The sequence below is a fragment of the Zophobas morio genome, unplaced genomic scaffold (genome assembly GCF_036711695.1).
Source record: "Zophobas morio isolate AGI-343-1 ecotype UQ-CSIRO unplaced genomic scaffold, CSIRO_AGI_Zmor_V1 ptg000026l, whole genome shotgun sequence".
In the NCBI taxonomy this organism is placed as follows: domain Eukaryota; kingdom Metazoa; phylum Arthropoda; class Insecta; order Coleoptera; family Tenebrionidae; genus Zophobas; species Zophobas morio.
Window position 1 is genome coordinate 4299927 of NW_026972131.1, and position 19583 is coordinate 4319509.

The 19583-nt window shown below is 32.2% G+C and overlaps 1 protein-coding gene across 3 annotated transcripts in view; it reads left to right on the forward strand.

Moving 5' to 3' along the window:
- The first annotated feature begins 794 nt into the window (after positions 1 to 794).
- Positions 795 to 19583, forward strand: part of LOC135136737 (photoreceptor-specific nuclear receptor-like) — a 91870-nt gene continuing 73081 nt past the window's right edge. For all 3 annotated transcript variants that reach the window (XM_064066183.1, XM_064066184.1, XM_064066186.1), the window contains exons 1-2: positions 795 to 1021; positions 17134 to 17398. In XM_064066183.1, coding sequence (XP_063922253.1) covers positions 934 to 1021; positions 17134 to 17398 — 353 coding nt within the window. In that variant the 5' untranslated portion in view covers positions 795 to 933. The remainder of the gene's footprint in view (positions 1022 to 17133; positions 17399 to 19583) is intronic.

The following is a 19583-nucleotide window of genomic DNA, read 5'->3' on the forward strand; positions in this document are numbered from 1 at the left end:
GTCATTTGGCATAGCATGGAGGGGCGCCAATGCGAGTAAAGAGCACGTCAGACCAATGGGATTAGCGCAGTTCAGCCAATGGCATCGTCGCTCTGCCAGCCACCACGGTTCACAAATCAACCCCTCCACACCGTGGCCAGCTCCTTAAACATCTTAGGCACGCCAGCAAAGAATTATAGTTTTTTAATCAAAACTCGGTCCTGTGCAATTCAACCCTTATAAGGAATGCTAAAAATTCACACCAAAACAGCTTTCAAATGTTCAGATATTTTTACTAAGTAAAACAACATCACGTAAATTTTAAAGTAATATAATTTTTCTGTATCGTATTTATCCATGTGATTGTCTGCAAAAGGATGATTCGGCTGTGGATGAGTGTATGCCGCCGCTGTGATCGAAGAAATTGATGGCGAGGGGTGTATAGGGCGCAGTCGCGTGGTGCGACAGAAGTTAAATACAGGGTAGCGAGCTCTGATCCCGCCCATGGATGATACACCACCTAATGCATGTTACCCCTAACATCGTAATATCGCTCACTTCCATTCACCACCGTTACGAACAAACATCAAGTGACCACTGATGGTCGAATTTGTCGTAATCTTCAGTGCACATTAATCAGTCACTGGATCTATTCTTTTGTGACGTTCAAAATTTGGTAGTTGATTGTTTAGTTCTAACACTCAGAAATTTCCCTATATCTAAAAAAGAGTGGAACGTGTAATAAACATTTTTTATTACTTCACTTCATCACAGCATTAAATAATAATAATTACAATATATTTATTAAAAAGTGTATGCTGTGTTGACTTTTACTTAACGTGTTAAGAAGCACTAAATAATAATGCGATGAAGTATGAAGTCGAATAAACTGCAGATTTGTGTTTATAAATTAAATCGTTTTCTCTGAATACTTTTCTGCGATTGGCGACAACCATGGATTGTTCTGTATCACAAGCGGGTTCACTTCTGCCGTCTTTGCACCAGTCTTGTTCTCCGGAACATCACTCTCATCATCCCAGTGGTAAAGTATATTTTCTTATTTGTTGAATTAATATTTTAATTCTTAAAAGTTAGCATTAAGCATCACCGGAATCTTTAGATAAAAAAACAAAAAAAAAAAGAGTTCAAGTTGCCTCGTGTTACATTGTGATTAGTTGTCATAATTTTTGTACATCGCAGTTGTAAAATTAATAGCCGTCTAAAAGTGAAAACTAGCGTAGTGATAGTGAAAACAATGCTGATACTATCGAACTGGGCAATAAAGAATGCGTAATGAAAAATTATAGGAAAAAATATCAAAATTCTTCGTGTGAAAAGTTCTGGAACACTCAAATCCATGTCGGGTGTCAGAGCAAAATAAAAAGAAATGTATATCTACAATTTTTTACATACGACGGAAAGCCGAAAAATAGACAAGATACTTTTGTTGTATGCGTCGACCACATATCCACAAAAATAATAAAACGAAAGTTTCACATACAAGTTCAACAATTAAATATTTAGTTGTTCATGATAAGACATCAACAACTATATTTGTGTAATAAATACAAAGTATTTTAACACATGGCAAAGAAACAGAAGATACATTACCTAAATTGTAAGCTAACGAACTTAACTTATACTCATATATTATAGCAAACCATATCAAAATCTCAAAAATCGTTATCTACATACGCTCCGCGCCAATTGATTAATCTCACCCCCAATTTTCTATGTTTTAGTAGAATTATTGCTGCTTATTCAAAAATGATTATCTTGGGTTTGAGAGCAAATAAAATAAAGTCATTTACAGATATTGCAGATTTTTTTGTTTTCTAAATTAAAGAAACAACTTTTTATAAAAAAAAAATGCGACAACTGATTAACTTCACCAATAAATTTTTCGCTATTTATCAAAAAATAATAAACTTTGCACTTGAAAACGTTGTCTTTCTAGTTTTTTATTTAAAAACCAGTAAATACCTGTCACTTTAATTCACAAATATTATGTTAAGAATGGATGCCGGTAAAAGGTTGAGTGGTGAAGAAATTGGTAAAATTAAGGTTTTTGCTTTTAGCGTAGAAGAGAAATTGCAAGAAAGATCAATTGCAGCCCTCGTGTTATCAATAATTTTTCAACAATATTAAAAATTATGGGAAAAATTACCATGGGGGAGTAAAAAGAGCGGCTACTCCCAGGGAAAGGGGAAACATTTTGCGTGAAGCGTCAAATTATACTCTAACAGGAAGAAAAATAGGACACTCTGTTGATAGTACAGTAACTGTAAGGACAATTCAAAGGATAATAAAAGGTTGTCAACATCTAAAACGCCGTCGCCTAAGAAAGAAACCCAGTCTAACAGCACGGCATAAGGCAGCAAAATTAACATATGCTAGAAACCATATGGACTGGGTCGACCCGTGGCAAGAAGTAATTTTTACTGATGAAAAATGGTTTTGTTTGGACGGTCCAGATGGTTTCCAACATTATTTCCATCACAGGCTGGTGCAACAAGGGTTTAGGCAGTGACTATATATAATATATAGTCACTGGTTTAGGGAAGAAAATATTCAAGTCTTGGAATGGCCTAGCAATTCTCCAGACTTGAACATCACTGAAAATTTGTGGGGTTGGTTATCCAGAAATATTTATGAAGGACGACAATATCAGAACGCTGAAGCATTAATACCTAAATGCAATTAGAGCTTAGGCTAATATTCCAGAAAGTTTCTTAAATTCCGTATACCTATCGCTCACTTCCAAATCGCATATTTGAAGTAATAAACATATATCATACTCATTATTAAGTGTCATTTTGTTATTAAATAAAGTTGTTAGTTTATGATTTTTTGATAAATAGCGAACATTTTGCTGCGGTGAGGTTAATCAGTTATCGTATTTTTATTAACAATTTTACAAACAAATGTTTTTCTTTAACTAAGAAAACAAAAACAATTGCAATATCCGTATTGTACCTATAATTTATTAGACTGTAACCAATTCACTGCTTGATTAAAATCCTTTGAAATATTATTGATGATGTTTTGGAAATTATGATTTGAGTAACTCAAGGTTGTGTCGTCCGCATAAAGTATCAAATCAGAATGCATTATACAGTTTGGCAAGTCGTTTATATAGATCAAGAATAAAAGAGGCCCAAGTATAGATCCTTGCGGTACACCATGTCTAACAGGACATAGATCTGATTTTGAACCATTAAAATTAACTCTTTGATATCTAGAATATAAATAAGATTGTATTGACTTTATGCTATTGTCATTAAAGTTGTAGTGCATTAATCTGCTAATTAGTATTTCATGGGACACAGTATCGAATGCTTTCGTTAAATCTAAGAACATTGTTAAATAATATTTTTTCTTTTCAAAAGCTTCAATAATTCGTTATGTTTGTGTTGTCGACGAATTTTTCGTAAAACCAAATTAATGTTTAGACAGTAGATTGTTATTTTCTAAATAGGTCGAAAGTTGGTAAACAATTATCTTATGTTGTTTGTTTATGTTAGGTACTGTAGTTGTTATTATCATATTGTTACATATAGTATTACATTTTTAAATTTGACATTTTCTTATTTTTGTTACTTTTGTTTGTAATCTCTGTCGTAAAAGAATATGAGTATTATTATTATTATTATTATGCAAAGGAAGATAAAATCTGACTATCACATATCCAGTATCTGGGGCCAAAATAAGTATATCCACAATATTTACGTTATAAAAAAAAACACAAGAATCCACTAGTAAGGAAACGTTGCGAATGGTAACTCTCATTTCTTCTGCAAGTAGGTACAAAAATTCGGTTCTAGAGAACACTACTTTGGAGCATAATGAGCTACCACGTTTGCCTTACGGAAAAAAAAAACAAAACTTTTTTTAACGGGTCCAATATTAATTCTTCGGAAATGACAATCCAGTTTATTGATAACTGTATTAGTATTTCATTTTTTAGTTAAAACGGATACCTAATGTGATACTAGAAACTTAACATCACCTCTTTTTATTTAATATATCGAAGTCCTATACATAGCAGTCTGTAAAGCAAACTCGATTTCGTTAGCAAAGGGTATTTCTGATGTCCTTTTTATTTGGCGAGCGTAAGCTATAAGGAGTTATTGCAATAGGGCCCATCTGACGAACGGCTACTTTTATGTTTCCTCAACGTTTCATGACCCCTCGAGTTTGAAAAAATAGGTGTGCCACTTTCGTCTTTTTCTCTACCGTCTGCCGCCTCTGTCGATCTTTATTAGACAAATTATTTCCTGATGCAAAAAATTGACCCAATGAAATCATTTAAAATTCTTCATGACAAGAATTGAATTTCACCGACTATTTTCCTCAGAAAATTTCGTCCAATAAAATTGTGAGAAATATCAAATTATAACAAATCATAGGCGACTTACATGAACATTTTTTAGTCAAACACTTATCGATCGATAAGTTCCCAGCATCAACCAATGATAGCATAGTATAAAGCGAACATTTCCCGCATTTACCAATGAAAACACCCTAAATTTTGTAATGATATTAATACATTTTTATTAGTAATGATACCCATTAATAAAAGTAATAAACAAAATTTTTTCAAAAAAATTATTTGTAATAATTAAACACGCAGTTATTATATACAATTTTTGATGGGTTAGCATTTTCATTTAGGTTAACATTATTGTTGGTTCCTTGTTGTTGCTCAAGGCGCATTTTTTCAACGATAGCTGCATGATGATTCGAATTAATTTTCAGGTATGTACGACCGTATAGATGAGACACAACCGTGACCACTAATTTTGGAAATTTGGTTTTCCCCAACAGAAGCGTCAGCTAACTTTGTAACTGATCGATTAGAATGATTGGTATTTTTTCTGTTCTTAAATCAAGGCCAATTTGCATTGCTGCTAGTGAGGTCCATTTTGAAATTTCATTTTTCTCTAAAGGACAATTTTTAAAAAATCCAGAATCTTTCTTCTTCCAGTGGGCATTTGGTGTCAAAAATAGTCTTTTGGACGTGATATGTTTTCCTCTTTTTTCTAATAATTTGCGGTACAATCTGAAACATTAGTAACTTAATTTTATAAAATAAAAATTTGGATTTGGTCACTTACGTAACTGGACATTTGTCAGGATCAGACAAGTTTTGCACTAACCATTTTTTTTCAGCGAGTGGTTTTGCACCACCTTGTGCCGTCTTGCTAAATGGAGGAATAAACGATGCGTCCACCTCTCCATGCTCGTTCATAAGACGGTATATAAAAAATTTTTTGCTGGAGTCCTACCGGAGTATCTTCTTTCCATAAATCTGCCATTTTATTTAGTTCTTCACTTGTTAAACTAGAAGAAGAAGCTCTTCTCGTTTCCGGTTGCTGTTGTAAGGGTTTTCTTTTAGCGTCCCGGGCTTTTCTAGCGCTAGCGAAATCCACATCTTGAAAAGGGTTAAACACAATGTTGTAATTTTCTTTATATTTTTTCTGCAAACTTTTCGCCACTGTATTCCATATCGTCTTAATAAATCCTTCCTTGTAATCTTGGCCGTTCTTTTTTTTTTCGTATTATAACCAAAGTCCTTCATTATGGAAGGTAGTTCAACAACAGAAGTTTCTTGTTTCAAATTATACTTTTTTTTCTTCACAAAAGCTTTCAAACAAGCGCCATGTATACCTATTCTTTAGACTTTTTGGTATTTTCTGGAGTTAAATTGATAATATTTTGGTCTATTTTTTCTAAGGATTCTTCACCAAAACATGTAGAACACATTATTTTGTTGAATTTATAATTTTTGCTGACTTGTTTAGTTTGTTTTGGTTTTTAATTACGACTGTTTTTTACAATTTTATTTATTAAAAATTAGCATATGGCTAAACAATGAAATTTTTGTCAAGAAATAGTCTGCCAAAAGACCCCTCGACCTCGAAAAATTGGCGATAATTTTTTCAAAATTAACAAAATTGATGAAAAATTATCGCCAAGTTTTCTCGGTCTCAGGATCTTACTATTGATAGTTTTGCACTCGTGCAAATTATCGATAATTTTAGTTGAAAATGATAAATAATAAGGCTAATTTTAAACTATTTATTTCCACATCTATTTTGCTCGAGCAGCTTTCGCCAAAAAATGTTTCATTTTATTGGAATAGAACGATAAATCTACTTTTTTTTAGGAAATGGTCTGTAAATTATCCATTAGTAAAACTTTTATGACTTAAGCGGCTTAAATAAAAGTCTTCTCAGGTATCGGCTTTTAATTTTTTATTAATTTGTTTTTGTAGTAGATTTACTCGTTGAAGGTACATCAAGTTTGGATCTTTTACATTTTTTCCATTAAATGCTTTTTCATTTAATTATTTCGAGCGAACCACATCGAATATTTTGATTTAACGATCATTGTTTTTGGAAAAAGTGGTTAAATTGGTATAGTGTGTTGTAAAACTTAGGGTTGGCTGACCAAGTTACTCTCACGAACTAACCTTCAATCGATGTGTAAAAGTGAATTTTATAATCCAAGAAAATCTGCCTTAAGAAAGTTATATTTGTATAGTTTTGGAAATTTCATTCTACCCAATAAAACTTTATTGACAATAACGAGATGGACAGTAGTACAATAGTAAGAAATACTTATTTATGGCTCACACCAATTCACCTGAATTTGTCGGAGAACATTAGCAAGTAGTTATACTCATAAAATAATGGTCATTTTCGTTCCTGAGTAACGATGGCACGCGACAACTTAAGTTGTAAATATCTCTTGCTCCGTCCCGTTATTGCCAATAAAATTTTATAGGGTAGAATGAAATTTCCAAAACTATACTTAAAATTCTTAGGGATAAACTTTATTTCACTGTTATCAAAAGCGTTTCCGATGTTGATTGTAAGAGAAGGATGATGTTTATCTTCTTTCACTAGTATAAATGTTGAGAAATTTTCACATTGTAAAAATATTATGAGATTATGACAGTGTTGCTGCCTAGAGTATCGAGATTTTTTATGTGTCAAAAGAGGGCAATATAGTTTCTTAGTTCAAATGTTGCAGAAGATGAAACATATACTTACTTCGTATGAATGCAATGATTTTTCAATATGTGTCAATAAAATAACCCTTTTTGGACTATTGTCTGTTTTTATTTGCTTTCCGTTTTTTAGCGTTTGTTTATAAGTATATCTGTTTTCTATAAGAAGGACAAAGTACAAAACTGTTGAGATATTGTTTAGTAACCAACGTGCCTTCAAGTCGCCTAAGTTATCGTGTTTGTCCATGTAAGCACGACTTTTTAAATGTCCCCATAAAACAAATCAAGGGGTGTCAGATCCGGAGACCTAGCTGGCCATTCTATTGGTCCACGCCTTCCAATCCACAATGTGGGGGTGCCCCATCCTGTTGGAACCAAATCCGAAGCACTGCGGTTCTAAGATGATCTAAATATCGATCCGCTGTTAAATTTGCGTTAAAAAATAGGACCAAATGAATCTTTTGTTTATTATTGTCACCCAATGATTAATTTTTGCGGTCGTTGGGTGTGTGCCGCTTGAACCCAGAGGGGTTGTTCTCGAGCCCAGTAACGACAATTGTGTCGATTTACGGTACATACTATTTAAGTAATAAGTATAATATTGCTTCACTCGAAAATACGACACTATTTAAAAAATTGAGATTTTCGTCGCAATGTCTCATGAAGCTTTCACAAAATTAATCGTCTGTCGGGATCATCTTCTGATAGTTTGTGAATGTGTTGAACTTATGCAGTTTCTCTTTTTTAAAAATACTTTACCATAAACAAATAATTTAATTTTAATAAAAATTCATAGCCTCAAGAACCGCAAGAAAATTTAATCGACACTGCTTTTTCTGCAATCTCGGGGCGCCATCTTCTTAGTTTTTTTTATTTAAGTGCACTTGCACTTCTTTGTTTATTCCAAATTTACCTGCAATCACCAGTTTCTTATTAATTTTTAAATTCTCTAAATTTAAATTGCTATTTTTTTCTGTGAAACAATAAATTTCGTGTCCTTTCTGCTGCAATAAATTTTTGGTAGTTTTCCTAAACATTCGATTTGCACTAATAATAATTGTTTTTTAGTGAATACTAAATTTTGAATGTTGATAATACTTTTGATCTTTATTAATTGTTTCCTCTGGATTGATATTTTAAATTGAGCTTTATCTTTAAAATCTTGAGCTTTGAAATATAGAGCTGGACATTAAAATATAAACTTGTTAGTTGATTTGTTTCTTTTTAGAATTAACATGACAACCATTCACCGGAGCACTAGGGTTAAAGGATGGAATTCAAAATCCAAATAAAATTAATTCACTTTAATTAAAAAAGAGAGTATTATTACTATTTAACTAGTACAAGTATTGCATAAAGTGACGTAAGAAACCCGTTTATAAAGCGTCTTTTTTACACGCTTCACTCTTGTGTGTAAACTTTCTACTTGTAAAAAAGACATGCTTTATAATTTTTTGTGCTCATATTTTTCTTTTAATTTAAGTGATATATCCTCGATTTTTTTTTGTTTGTTAGAAACGATACACAGTAAAAAAAGCTTGTGTCGTAGAAATTGCTAACTTTTATTTTTACTATATCTCAGTCCCAACAAATAAAGTCAAAAATAGACCTACTCCGATTTCTAAAAATTTGCAAGCTGAAAACAGTGGTGACAACTCCGTTCCAAAATTTCCATAAATAACTGAAATATTGATTTTTTAAAATACGTGAAGCAAAGATTTCAACAAAATTTAAAAAATATATGATAATAAACTATTAAAAAAAACTGCCCTCGCAGTTATGTAGTGAAAGTTGTGGACAAGTTACATTTAAAATTTCATAACCAATAGGTGTGTTAATAATAATCCTCCATTTTCCAGTCACCCGGTATATTAAAAACAGCACGGGTAAAAACGCATGTTACACTGGATGTTTCATAGAAATTTTGTAACCATGATCAATACATCTTTGAACCACGTTCTGTTAATTTGAAGAGATGCACGAAAGCTTTAAATGACGTCATCACCTTTTAAGAGAGGATAGGTATATAAATTCAAAGTAATTATTTTTATCTGTATAATAAAATCGCTACGGACATAAGGTACGCCTTTGGCAAGCCAAAATTGACGACGTAATTAGAATAACTTTTTTGTGAAAGATATTTCATCTATACTATAGTTAAAAATACCCAAGACTACTTTGCTTTTGAAATAAAAATTACAGTAGGTACTTAGGAAACTGTACGAATGTTGAGTATGATCGTTTAAGCCTTGTGATCAAGATAAATTATAATTAAGTCATCGTCAGACATAGGATTTATAATTGCATAAAATACTATTAATATTTATTCTAATGTTTATATGTATCAAACACGCATCAATTTTTCACCATGATTAAGCTCCAAATCGCGTTGCAACGACCCTGTAATCGTGGTTAGAGCAACATTAAATTAATCGCACTCTTTAACCGGTCGGTTAAATTTGCGCAATACGCAGAACACAAAACACGAAAAACGTAGCAGCTGTAGGTAATAGCCGATTTATTTATTTTATTCAGTGGTCTTTTTTATGGTGTTTCCAGCCGATGTTTGAGTTTGTGATACGCTAAAAAAGTTAATCCTCCAGAAATTGACATCGCAGATTGGCACTCTATCGAAATTTTTTAAATACCTAAGTATAATTCATCGCATCACTACACCAATATTCCTACCAACTTAATTCAGGCACAACTTATGATTTAGCAACGGTGTAACAAATTGAAGTACGATCCAAACCATCAGACGAAAATTAATCCATGGCTACGAGTTAATTCCCGTTAGCTACTTAAGTCAGATTCAGTGCAAATGGGTAGAAGTGGTGGTTACTACTGCCCAGCTCATAAAAAAACTAAATTCCTTATTGATTTATTCTCAAGTTTCAACATAAAGTGCAGATTTCCAACACGTAAAAGAAAAATAAAAGATATCTTATATTTTAAAAATAAATTAGTAACCAAACGTCGTTCTTCTCATCATAACTAATACATGCTATTCCACAGTATTCCACAATTTCTATTAAACAATTAGTGTACTTTAAAAGAATTCTAAAAAAATTGATATAGTGTTACTTTACGACTGCACTCAATACATATTGATACTTTGCTTAAATGACATAATTAATTTACGCTTACTCAACTTTTTGTCCACCATTTTGTCTCATTCTTTAGGTTATCAAAAAGAATATGCATATTTTGTTTTAAGTACTTAAATGTATTTTTTTTTAAATTACTACAATTTAGGTACAATTTATTTGCGTTAAAGCACCCGGAAGCCTTCGACAGTGTCTCCTCTCCTCAAGTGCTTCACAAAAAAAGGTTCGCCTACTTCATAAATTGGTGACATTTTTACAATTTACATGCGAGTGGAGATCAATTACAAAAATTAGAAATAAAATAGGACTAAAACTGCGCCTTGGGGGACTCTCGTTTGTATGGGTAATAGTTATAATAATTTACAGGAGTTCGACAAAACTAAAAAATAGGCCAAAATATTCTCTTGCTTCAATACCTTTTCCACTGTAATTAATATAACATGTAAAGTGGCTAATTTCTCCAAGTATTCAGAGAAGATTGGAACGAATAAAACGGTCTGTAATTATGAATTACCGTTGGGGATCATTAGCCAAAATTAGTTTTATCTTAGCAGGTACTAGCCCCGCCCACCCACCCTCTCTTTTCTTAGAGGGTATGTCATTTGCCAAAATTAGCCTTATCTTAGCAGGTACTGGCCCCACCCACCTACCCTCTCTTTTCTTACAGAATATGTCATTTGCCAAAATCAGTTTTATCTTAACAAGTAGGTACTAGCCCCGCCCACCAACCTTCTCTTCTCTTACAGGGTACGTCATTTGTCAAACCCAGTTTTATCTTTACAATAAATGATCAAATTTTGGAAACATTACGAGCTTACTTAGGTATATAGACAAGGCAGGAATTGATGTTATGGTTATGCTATAATGGATTTTTCTTTCGATGATTTTGTTTTTGTTTATCTTTAATAAAAGGCAATGTCCCGACTGACCTATCAACAACGCCCAGCCCAAACCGCTAAAGCTAGAAAGTTGAAATTTGGAGAGAATGTTCATTTTATACTGGAGGCATCGTTTAAGAAGGGATTTCTCGAAATTTATCCCCTAAGGGGGTTAAAAAGGGGTGAAAAAATTTGTATACGACCAATATATCTACAGTAAATTTAGATCGTTACGTGAAACCTGGTACATTTTAATTCTCTTCAATACAAATAAGGAAATACGTATTTAAGCATTTTCCGAAATTCGACCCCTAAGGGGATGAAAAGTGGTGTCTAAGTTTGGGCGCCTAAGTTTTCATAGGAACAATATTTCTACTATAAATTGAAATTTTTACGTGAAACTTGGTACTAATGTTCTTCAACACAAATAATGAAACCCGTATTTAAGCATTTTCTAAAATTCAACCCCTAAGAGGGTGAAATGTGGAGGCTAAGTTTGTATTGGAAAATATTTCTATTGTATATTTAAATTTTTACGTGAAACTTGGTAATAATGCTCTTCAACACAAGTAATGAAACAGATATTTAAACATTTTCCGAGATTCAACCCCTAAGGGGGTGAAAAGTGGTGGCTAACTTTATATCGGAAAATTATTTCTATTGTAAATTTTTGACATGGAATTTAGTATTAATCCATAGTGGAACACGTAATTAAGCATTTTCTGAGATTGAAAAGTACTGGTTAAGTTTGTATAGGAAAAGTATTTCTATTGTAAATTTAAATTTTTGCGTGAAACTTGATATTAAATTAATGTTCTTCAACACAAATAATGAAACACGTATTTAAATATTTTCTGAGATTCAACCCCTAAGGGGGTAAAAAAGGGTGTGGCTAAATTTGTATGAGAAAAATATTTTTATGGTGATGTTTACTTAAAACTTGGCATGAATGCTTTCAGCACAAATAATAAAACACGTATTTAAGCATTTTTCCAGATTCAACCCCTAAGGGGGTGTAATATGGTGGCTAGATTTGTGTATGGTGGCTAGATTTGTGTGGGAATATTTCTATTGTAAATTTAAATTTCTATGTGAAACTTGGTATTAATTGTCTCCAACACAAATAATGAAACACGTATTTAAGCATTTTCCGAAATTCAACCCCAAAGGGGGTGAAAAGTTGTGGCTAAGATTGTGTGGGAAAAATAATTGTAAATTTAAATTTCTACCTGAAACTTGATATTAATGCTCTTCAATACAAATAATGAAGCACATATTTGATTATTTTCCGAGATTGAAGCTCTAAGGGGGTGAAAAGTGGTGGCGAAGTTTCTACGGGAAAAATATTTCTACTGTAAATTTAAATTTTTTACGGGGAACTTGGTATTAATATTCTTCAACACAAATAATGAAACACGTATTTCAGATTGTTTCGAGATTTCACCCCTAAGAAGATGAAAGGGGGTGACAAAGTTTTCATGAGCAAACATTTTTTGTCGATTTTTACTGGAAATTGTATTAATGTCCTTAAACACATTTTTTACTTGAAGGTATAATGCTCTTTAACACAACGAATCGTCTACGCGAGCGAAAAGCTAGTAATTTATAAATATCTTATTATATTTTTTTGGTTTATTTATTAATGAAGAATAACAGTTTATATTTTATTAATAATAATGCATAACGATTAATGAGTACTGTTTGTTATATTTTTTGTCCTAAAAAAAAAATAAAAAGTGGATTTCTGTTATTATCGTTACTAAAAAATCGGAAAGTAAGCCGGAGGTGTTCATGCGTTAGGCGCGTGCAGTGTTGCCAATTTTATTTTTATAAAATGACGTTTTTTTCATAATCTACATCATAAATATTGTTTTTATTATTTTTTTGGGGCTCCCGAAACTTCCGTACATAACGTGCTGAAGAATTAATTCGCCATTTTCCAGACACCCGGTATATTAGAAATATGTAGATGGTTAAAAGTTAACCAAAAATTGGCTAATAATCCCCACCAACAATTTGTTGACGTCATTTCGTCATTTCAAAGAATTCTATGTTTATATAATTCAAATGTTATAGAACAATATAAGTACGATATCCTGACCGTGGTTTAATGGGTCGAAACGTGGACTGGCGATCCCACGCCCGTCTAATAATAATCAGAACATTTTGTTGGACTGTGGCTTAATTTATAGCGACAAACTCATCCAAACCAAACAAATTTCTACGTGTTATTCTTCCGATGTATAAACAAACATTTGAAATTAAAGCTTATTACTACTGCTGGGAGGCCATTTTTCCCGCTGTTTATCTGCTTTAAACATATTTTACACTGTCCGTACTTACGTAATTAGCACTAATACTTTCAAATTGCGCCCCCACGGCCGCAGGGGCTGCAGGGGTGTTATTTATGCCACTGGTTTTTACTTTAATTACAAATGTTTCTTTTATTTAATCAAGGATATTTTTTTTATTCCAAATAAAAAAAATATGTAAGTATAAAAATATACCGGGTGTCCCACGTAACACTTTCGGGCGCAATAACCAGGCGCGGATCCAGGGGGGGGGGCAATTGCACCCATTGCCGAGGTACACACGACCGAGGTACTTTATTTTCACAAATTTCAAAATTTTGAAATCATATTTCATTTTGTAAATACAGTACAACCTCTATAATCCGAACTCACGATTGTCTCAGCATCCAGTAATCCGAACAGAGGCTATTTGAAGTCGATGCCTCTTTAATCCGAACTAAACTTGAATACATGCATCTACTTACAAAAATGACGCAAGATCTTTCTGCATATGTTGTATGGAATATTTTGAAATTTTTAAAAATTGCCATATTTCAAAGCACTGAATTAATTAACTAATTCTGGAAAAACGGATGAAGTTATCGGAGACCCGAAACCTACAAGAGAAAGTATTTGCTTAAACTTAAATTGTCGAAAATGGGCCGAAATTTGCATAAGAAAAATTTCATTTTTGAAAAAATTTCCTAAAAATTCTGAAAAAATTCAGGGATATATATCCCGACGTGCTGATTCCAAAAATATACCATGTTTATGGTAACGGAGGAATATCTTTGGAAAATTCGTTGTGAAATTCAAGTTTTTCGAAATTTTTAAAAATTGCGATATTTCAACTGAACGATTCTGGAAAAATGGTTAAGTTATCGAAGAAATGAAGCCAGAAGTGACTTTTGAGGTCCAAAATCTACAAGAAAATATATTTAGTTAAATTTCGAAGATCGTCGAGAATGGGTCGAAATTTGCATAATGGAGGTGATACGAATACATAATGGAAAATTTCATTTTTGAAAAATTCATCTAAAAATTCTGAAAAATTTCAGGGTATAGATCCCGGGGTGTTTATTCCAAAAAGATAGCGTCTTTATGGTCACGGAGTAATATTTTTTTAGAATGTATCTATTATCCATTGTTGCTTAAGAATTCTTTAATTTTTGTTTAATAAAATTTAGGTTTAATTCTTGAAGTTTGTTTTCAGTTGTGTACGAAGTTGTTATTCAATTCCCTTGCAGATTTTTGGGAAAATTGCTGATCCGAATAAATCGTTAATCCGAACACACCTTTTTCCCAATTAATTAGGATTATCGAGGTTCTATTGTACACTATACGTGTAATGAAAAGAACCAAATGTCACCCATGTTATGTGAAAAAGAGTACACTAGCTAAAATTTTATAATTTTTTTTTGTTTAGAACGAATTTCTGGTAGATAGGTAAAAACGCGCAAAAATTGCCCCCCCCCTGAAAGAAATCCTGTATCCGCGCCTGGCAATAACTCAGGTATTTTTGAACAGGTTTTTCTAAAATTTAAGACAGGGTAATACAATAGATAAAGATTAAGTTGATAACAAAAAAATTGGTCGAAGGTTATTTCAACAGAACTTCCCTCGTCCCCTTTTTTCAAATTTTTGTGTTCTGATAACCTCTATAAAGTAAAAACCCGCGGCGTAAATAGCGTTCCCGCAGCTTATTTGACTTGAATTTTTTCTTCAATTTTTCATTTTTTTTGTTGCTTCATTTTTTCAATGTTCCGATTTTATATATATTTTTTTTAATTTCACTTTTTTCAATTTTTCGTTTCGTCAGTTTTTTAATTTGCTACTTTTCAATTTTTCGTTTTTTTTTCTTTAGTTTTACGATACCTCTTCTAGTTTTCATTTTTAAATTTTCCAGTTTTCCAATTTTCCAACTTTTGGACGTTTCAATTTGTAGATTTTGCAGTTTTTCAAATTGAAATTTCACGAGTTTTCAATTTTTAGATTTTTCATTTTTCATTTCTTCAGTTTTTCCAGAAAAACGAGAAACTGCAAGTTATTCTACGTGACTTACATTAGGAGTCCAAAATAATTATCGAATAATAGATTGACTTAATGTTTTTTATTGTATCTCTTGTTTTTGCGGCAAAAAATTGTTGAAACAACACTATGTATACAAAGAAAATAAAATAAAAATTAAGCCCCACCCACCCACCCCGATTTCAACTGTGATGAGTTTTTCATTCCTAATCAGACGAGAGGCGCAGTCTAATTGTAACATATTATTTCTCTAGAAAATTCTAGCATTTTAAAAACATATTTCATACGGTAATTTCTTGTAGAGAAATAAGGAGTTTTTAATTCAGCTCACGATGAATAAAGAATTTATCACAATTGAGAAGGGGTGGGTGGGTGGGTTTATATTTGGTCCATTTTTTCTTAATATACGAAGTCTTCTTTTCCCAACAAGAAATTGACAATATGTTTAACTACCCTATTGTTGAAATAAAACCCTGTATATTAAAAAAAAAAAAACAAAAATTAAGCCCTACCCACCCTCCCTGATCTCAGTTGTGATGAGATTTTCATTCCTAATCAGACCGAAGGGCGGAGTTTAATTGTAACAACAATATTTTTCTAAAAAATTCTATCCTTTGAAAAACATATTTCACACAATAATTTTTTAATTTTTAATAATTTCTTGTAGAGAAATAAGAAGTTTGCAATTCAGCTCACGATGAATAAAGCATTCACCACAATTGAGAAGGGGTGGGTGGGGGGGCATATATTTGGTCCATTTTTTCTTAATATGCAAAGTCTTCTTTTTCCAACAAGATACTGAAAATGTGTTTATGTTTAATTATTCTGTAGTTGAAAGAAAATTCTATATTCACCAAACGACAGTTGGACGTTAGGAGGAGATTTTCTTTGTCATATTCTCATAGGAGATATGAAATTAACAATTCTTCAATTTACAATTTTAATAGCATTTTCATAGACGCGTTTACCTAATTAAGCTATGTATATATGCACGCCTCATCTATGTAAGTAGAGTTAAAAAGTATTTGCCGTCAAATAGGACACGCACACTAAAACCTGAATTTACATGACAATACCGTCAACCCCCATGATCTAAATTGATGCCATATGTAGAATGCTACAAAATATTTTTGCTCTAAATATCACGTCCTTCTGTGAACTTATTATAAGGTTTATGTAGAGAAAGCAAAAAGATACACTGTGCTTTGAAAAAGACAAAGACGTAAAACTATCGGGGGATTACATGGTGTCTCTATATAATACCAGTGTATTAATTTGTATTAGATGAGGATAAAGTGGTGGCATTATAATAGAAAGTTAGGGTAGGGTAGGGTGGATTCACGGGATGCTGTAAAGCCATGAAACCTCCTCTTGTTAACATTATGCCATGTGGTCAAGCAAATTAAAAATCTATTACACAGTGAGCAAATTCCAACCTTTTATGTTCAACGACTGTGTCAAAACACTTGTTTCATCAGTTATTGATTATATTTTACGATTATAAGTTGAGTAGATGCTAAGACATACGAAAATAAGTAGTCATTACTTCGTAAACGACCAGTTAGACAACTTCAGCAAATACTTAAAAAATATAAAGTGCATGTGTAATTGTTCACTAATGGTAAGAACGTACAGAGGGGGCATCAGTAAATAGTGGGGTGCCAAACTTTGACATATGGGTCTCAAGTTCCATTCACATGATAATTTAGTGCACTAGATTAATACCCTAATACCAGTTTGACTCTTAACTAAATTTATAAAAGCGATCTCTCGACGTCAATAAATGAAAGACCACTAGAAAATGAAGCAAAGTAACACTTCGTTTTGATTGACAGAGCTAAGAACATCTCCTGGAAGTGTGGACTGCTACAGTTCCGAAGGGGATCATCCTTTGGCGCTATGCTTACCGAACTCACAAACATTGGTCCAAGCGTCCAGAACTCCTCCGCCACCGTGGAGTGTTCCGACAAAAAAAGGCACCCCTGGTTTAATTTGCGTTGTCTGCGGAGATACGAGTTCCGGGAAGCACTATGGCATACTCGCATGTAACGGATGCTCAGGATTTTTCAAAAGATCCGTCAGAAGAAAATTGATATACAGGTTTGTGTAATATTTTTACGTCTGACTTGAAAGCGGAGAGAGGAAACTTTAGCGGATGCAAATTTTCCGAACCAGCAATCATAAAGTATTACTAAAGAATCGTAGATGTAAACCTCGTTTCAAGATTCAATTAAAGTTACTTCTCTGTCTGCTTTCATATCAATTTCAGAAGACAAGGGTGCACGTTGTTGTGCTGTATAAAGTGCAAACGTTTCATTTCTTTCATTCGTGCTCATGAAATAAAATTTTCCAGGACTGTAAAATAAATCGTAAGAAAATTACTTCTTTCCTTGTTCAAAGTTCAAATGCAGTCTTGCAGTATGGGTTACTTGTATATGACATTTTCGTTTCTTGTTTTGACGTTACAGCAAAGGAGGACAAGTATAAACGCTTTACCTTTTTCATTGTATTTTATTTCACACTAATCATTTTGCAAAGCCTCTCTGTTACAGTATATCTCCGGTTTAATGGTTTCTATTCTTTTTATTTCGTTTGTCCGTCTCTCTGATTTTACGATTTGTTCCTGCGATGTGAGAAAGATGGAAGGTAGAATTGTGACAGCAACGTAGCTCGCAAATGGGAAATATTCTTGTAAATCCCTTCAAGAGAAGGTACAAGCTTTCCCATTTTTCCCATCTGCTTCCGCAGCATTCACTCGTCAGTCTGCTGTAAGCTATAGTTCATGAGATTTTATAAAGTGCAGGGGTGGATTCACAAAATTTCTTATTAAAATTTGATATCTAGTGTCTTTAGGAAATTATTTTAGAAACAGTACAATTTTTAATAAAAAAATTAGCTAGGGTGTTACTCTAAGATAAATAAAATTTACTAACGAGTGATGCTGAATTACTGTATCATAAAGATAATCTACATGAGAACTGTCTTTTATAATTTATTCAAAAGTAACGCGAAAATGATTGAACAGATTAGATAAATTTTAATTTAATTAAATTTGGCGTTTGAGAATTACTCAAATTACAATAAACCATGAATAATTGGCATGAACACAACGGTGTTTAAGTAACTAGTAGCCTCTTACTTACGTAACTTCGCCTGAGAACTTGTTTGATCCACAAACCAGAGCGCGCTTAAGCCAATGTCGACTCTAAGCGTTCAGAATTTCTACAGGAAATAGTTATTATTTAGATCCTTTATTTACAAACATAATATCACATTTCAGAAGTTTTTTTTTGTTTAAGTAAGAATAATTAATTCTTTAATTATGTTTGATACTAACAAAACGTCCTAAATTAGCAATACCTACTAGTGGGACCGTTCTTGTAGTGAAAAAAACTACTTATATTAAGAAAAACTAAACAAAATATATGCCCCGCCCACCCACCCTGTCTCAATTGTGATGATTTTTTTTTATTTGTCGTGAGCCAGAGGGCGGAATTTAATTGCAAAATTATTATTTTTCTATAAAAAATTACCATGATGTTCTTACAAAATTATGTTCAAAGGAAACTATAATTATCAAGTAAAAAAGGAAGCCAAAAATTAAAAATTGAATTATCCAGGAAACAAAAATTTTAAAAATCGAAAAATTAAAATATCATAAATTGAACAGTTCCCAAAACTGATTATGTTGAAAAAATTGAGAAATCGAAGACTTAAAAAATCGGAAAATCTAAAAATCGAAAAGTCGAAAAACTTTAAAAATTGAAAAACCAAGATGGTAAAATTAAAAAATTGAAAAATTGAAAAATTGAAAAATTGAAAAATTGAAATATTGAAGAACTGAAAAATCGAAAAATCGAAAAAAAATTAAGAAAAATTGTAAAATCGAGAAATCCAAACACGAAAAAAATCAAAAAAATTAAAATTGGAAAATCTAAAATTTAAAAATCGATATATCGAACAATCGGATACTTGAAACATCGAAACATCGAAAAATTGGGGAATTCAAAATTTAAAAAATCCGAAAACTGAAAAATTGAAATATAGAAGAACTAACAAGTCGAGAATTCGAAAAAAAATATTATTTTAAATTTTAAAAGCTGAAAAGTTAAAGTATCGATAAGTTGAAAAATTGAGTAATTGAAAACTCAAAAAAGCCAAGTCGAAAAATCGCAAACTTAAAAAATCGAAAAATTGAAAAATCCAAAACCTGAAACATCGAAAAATTCAAAAACTGAAGAACTGAAAGATCGAAACTTAGAGAAGTGGAGAAATGGGAAAATCA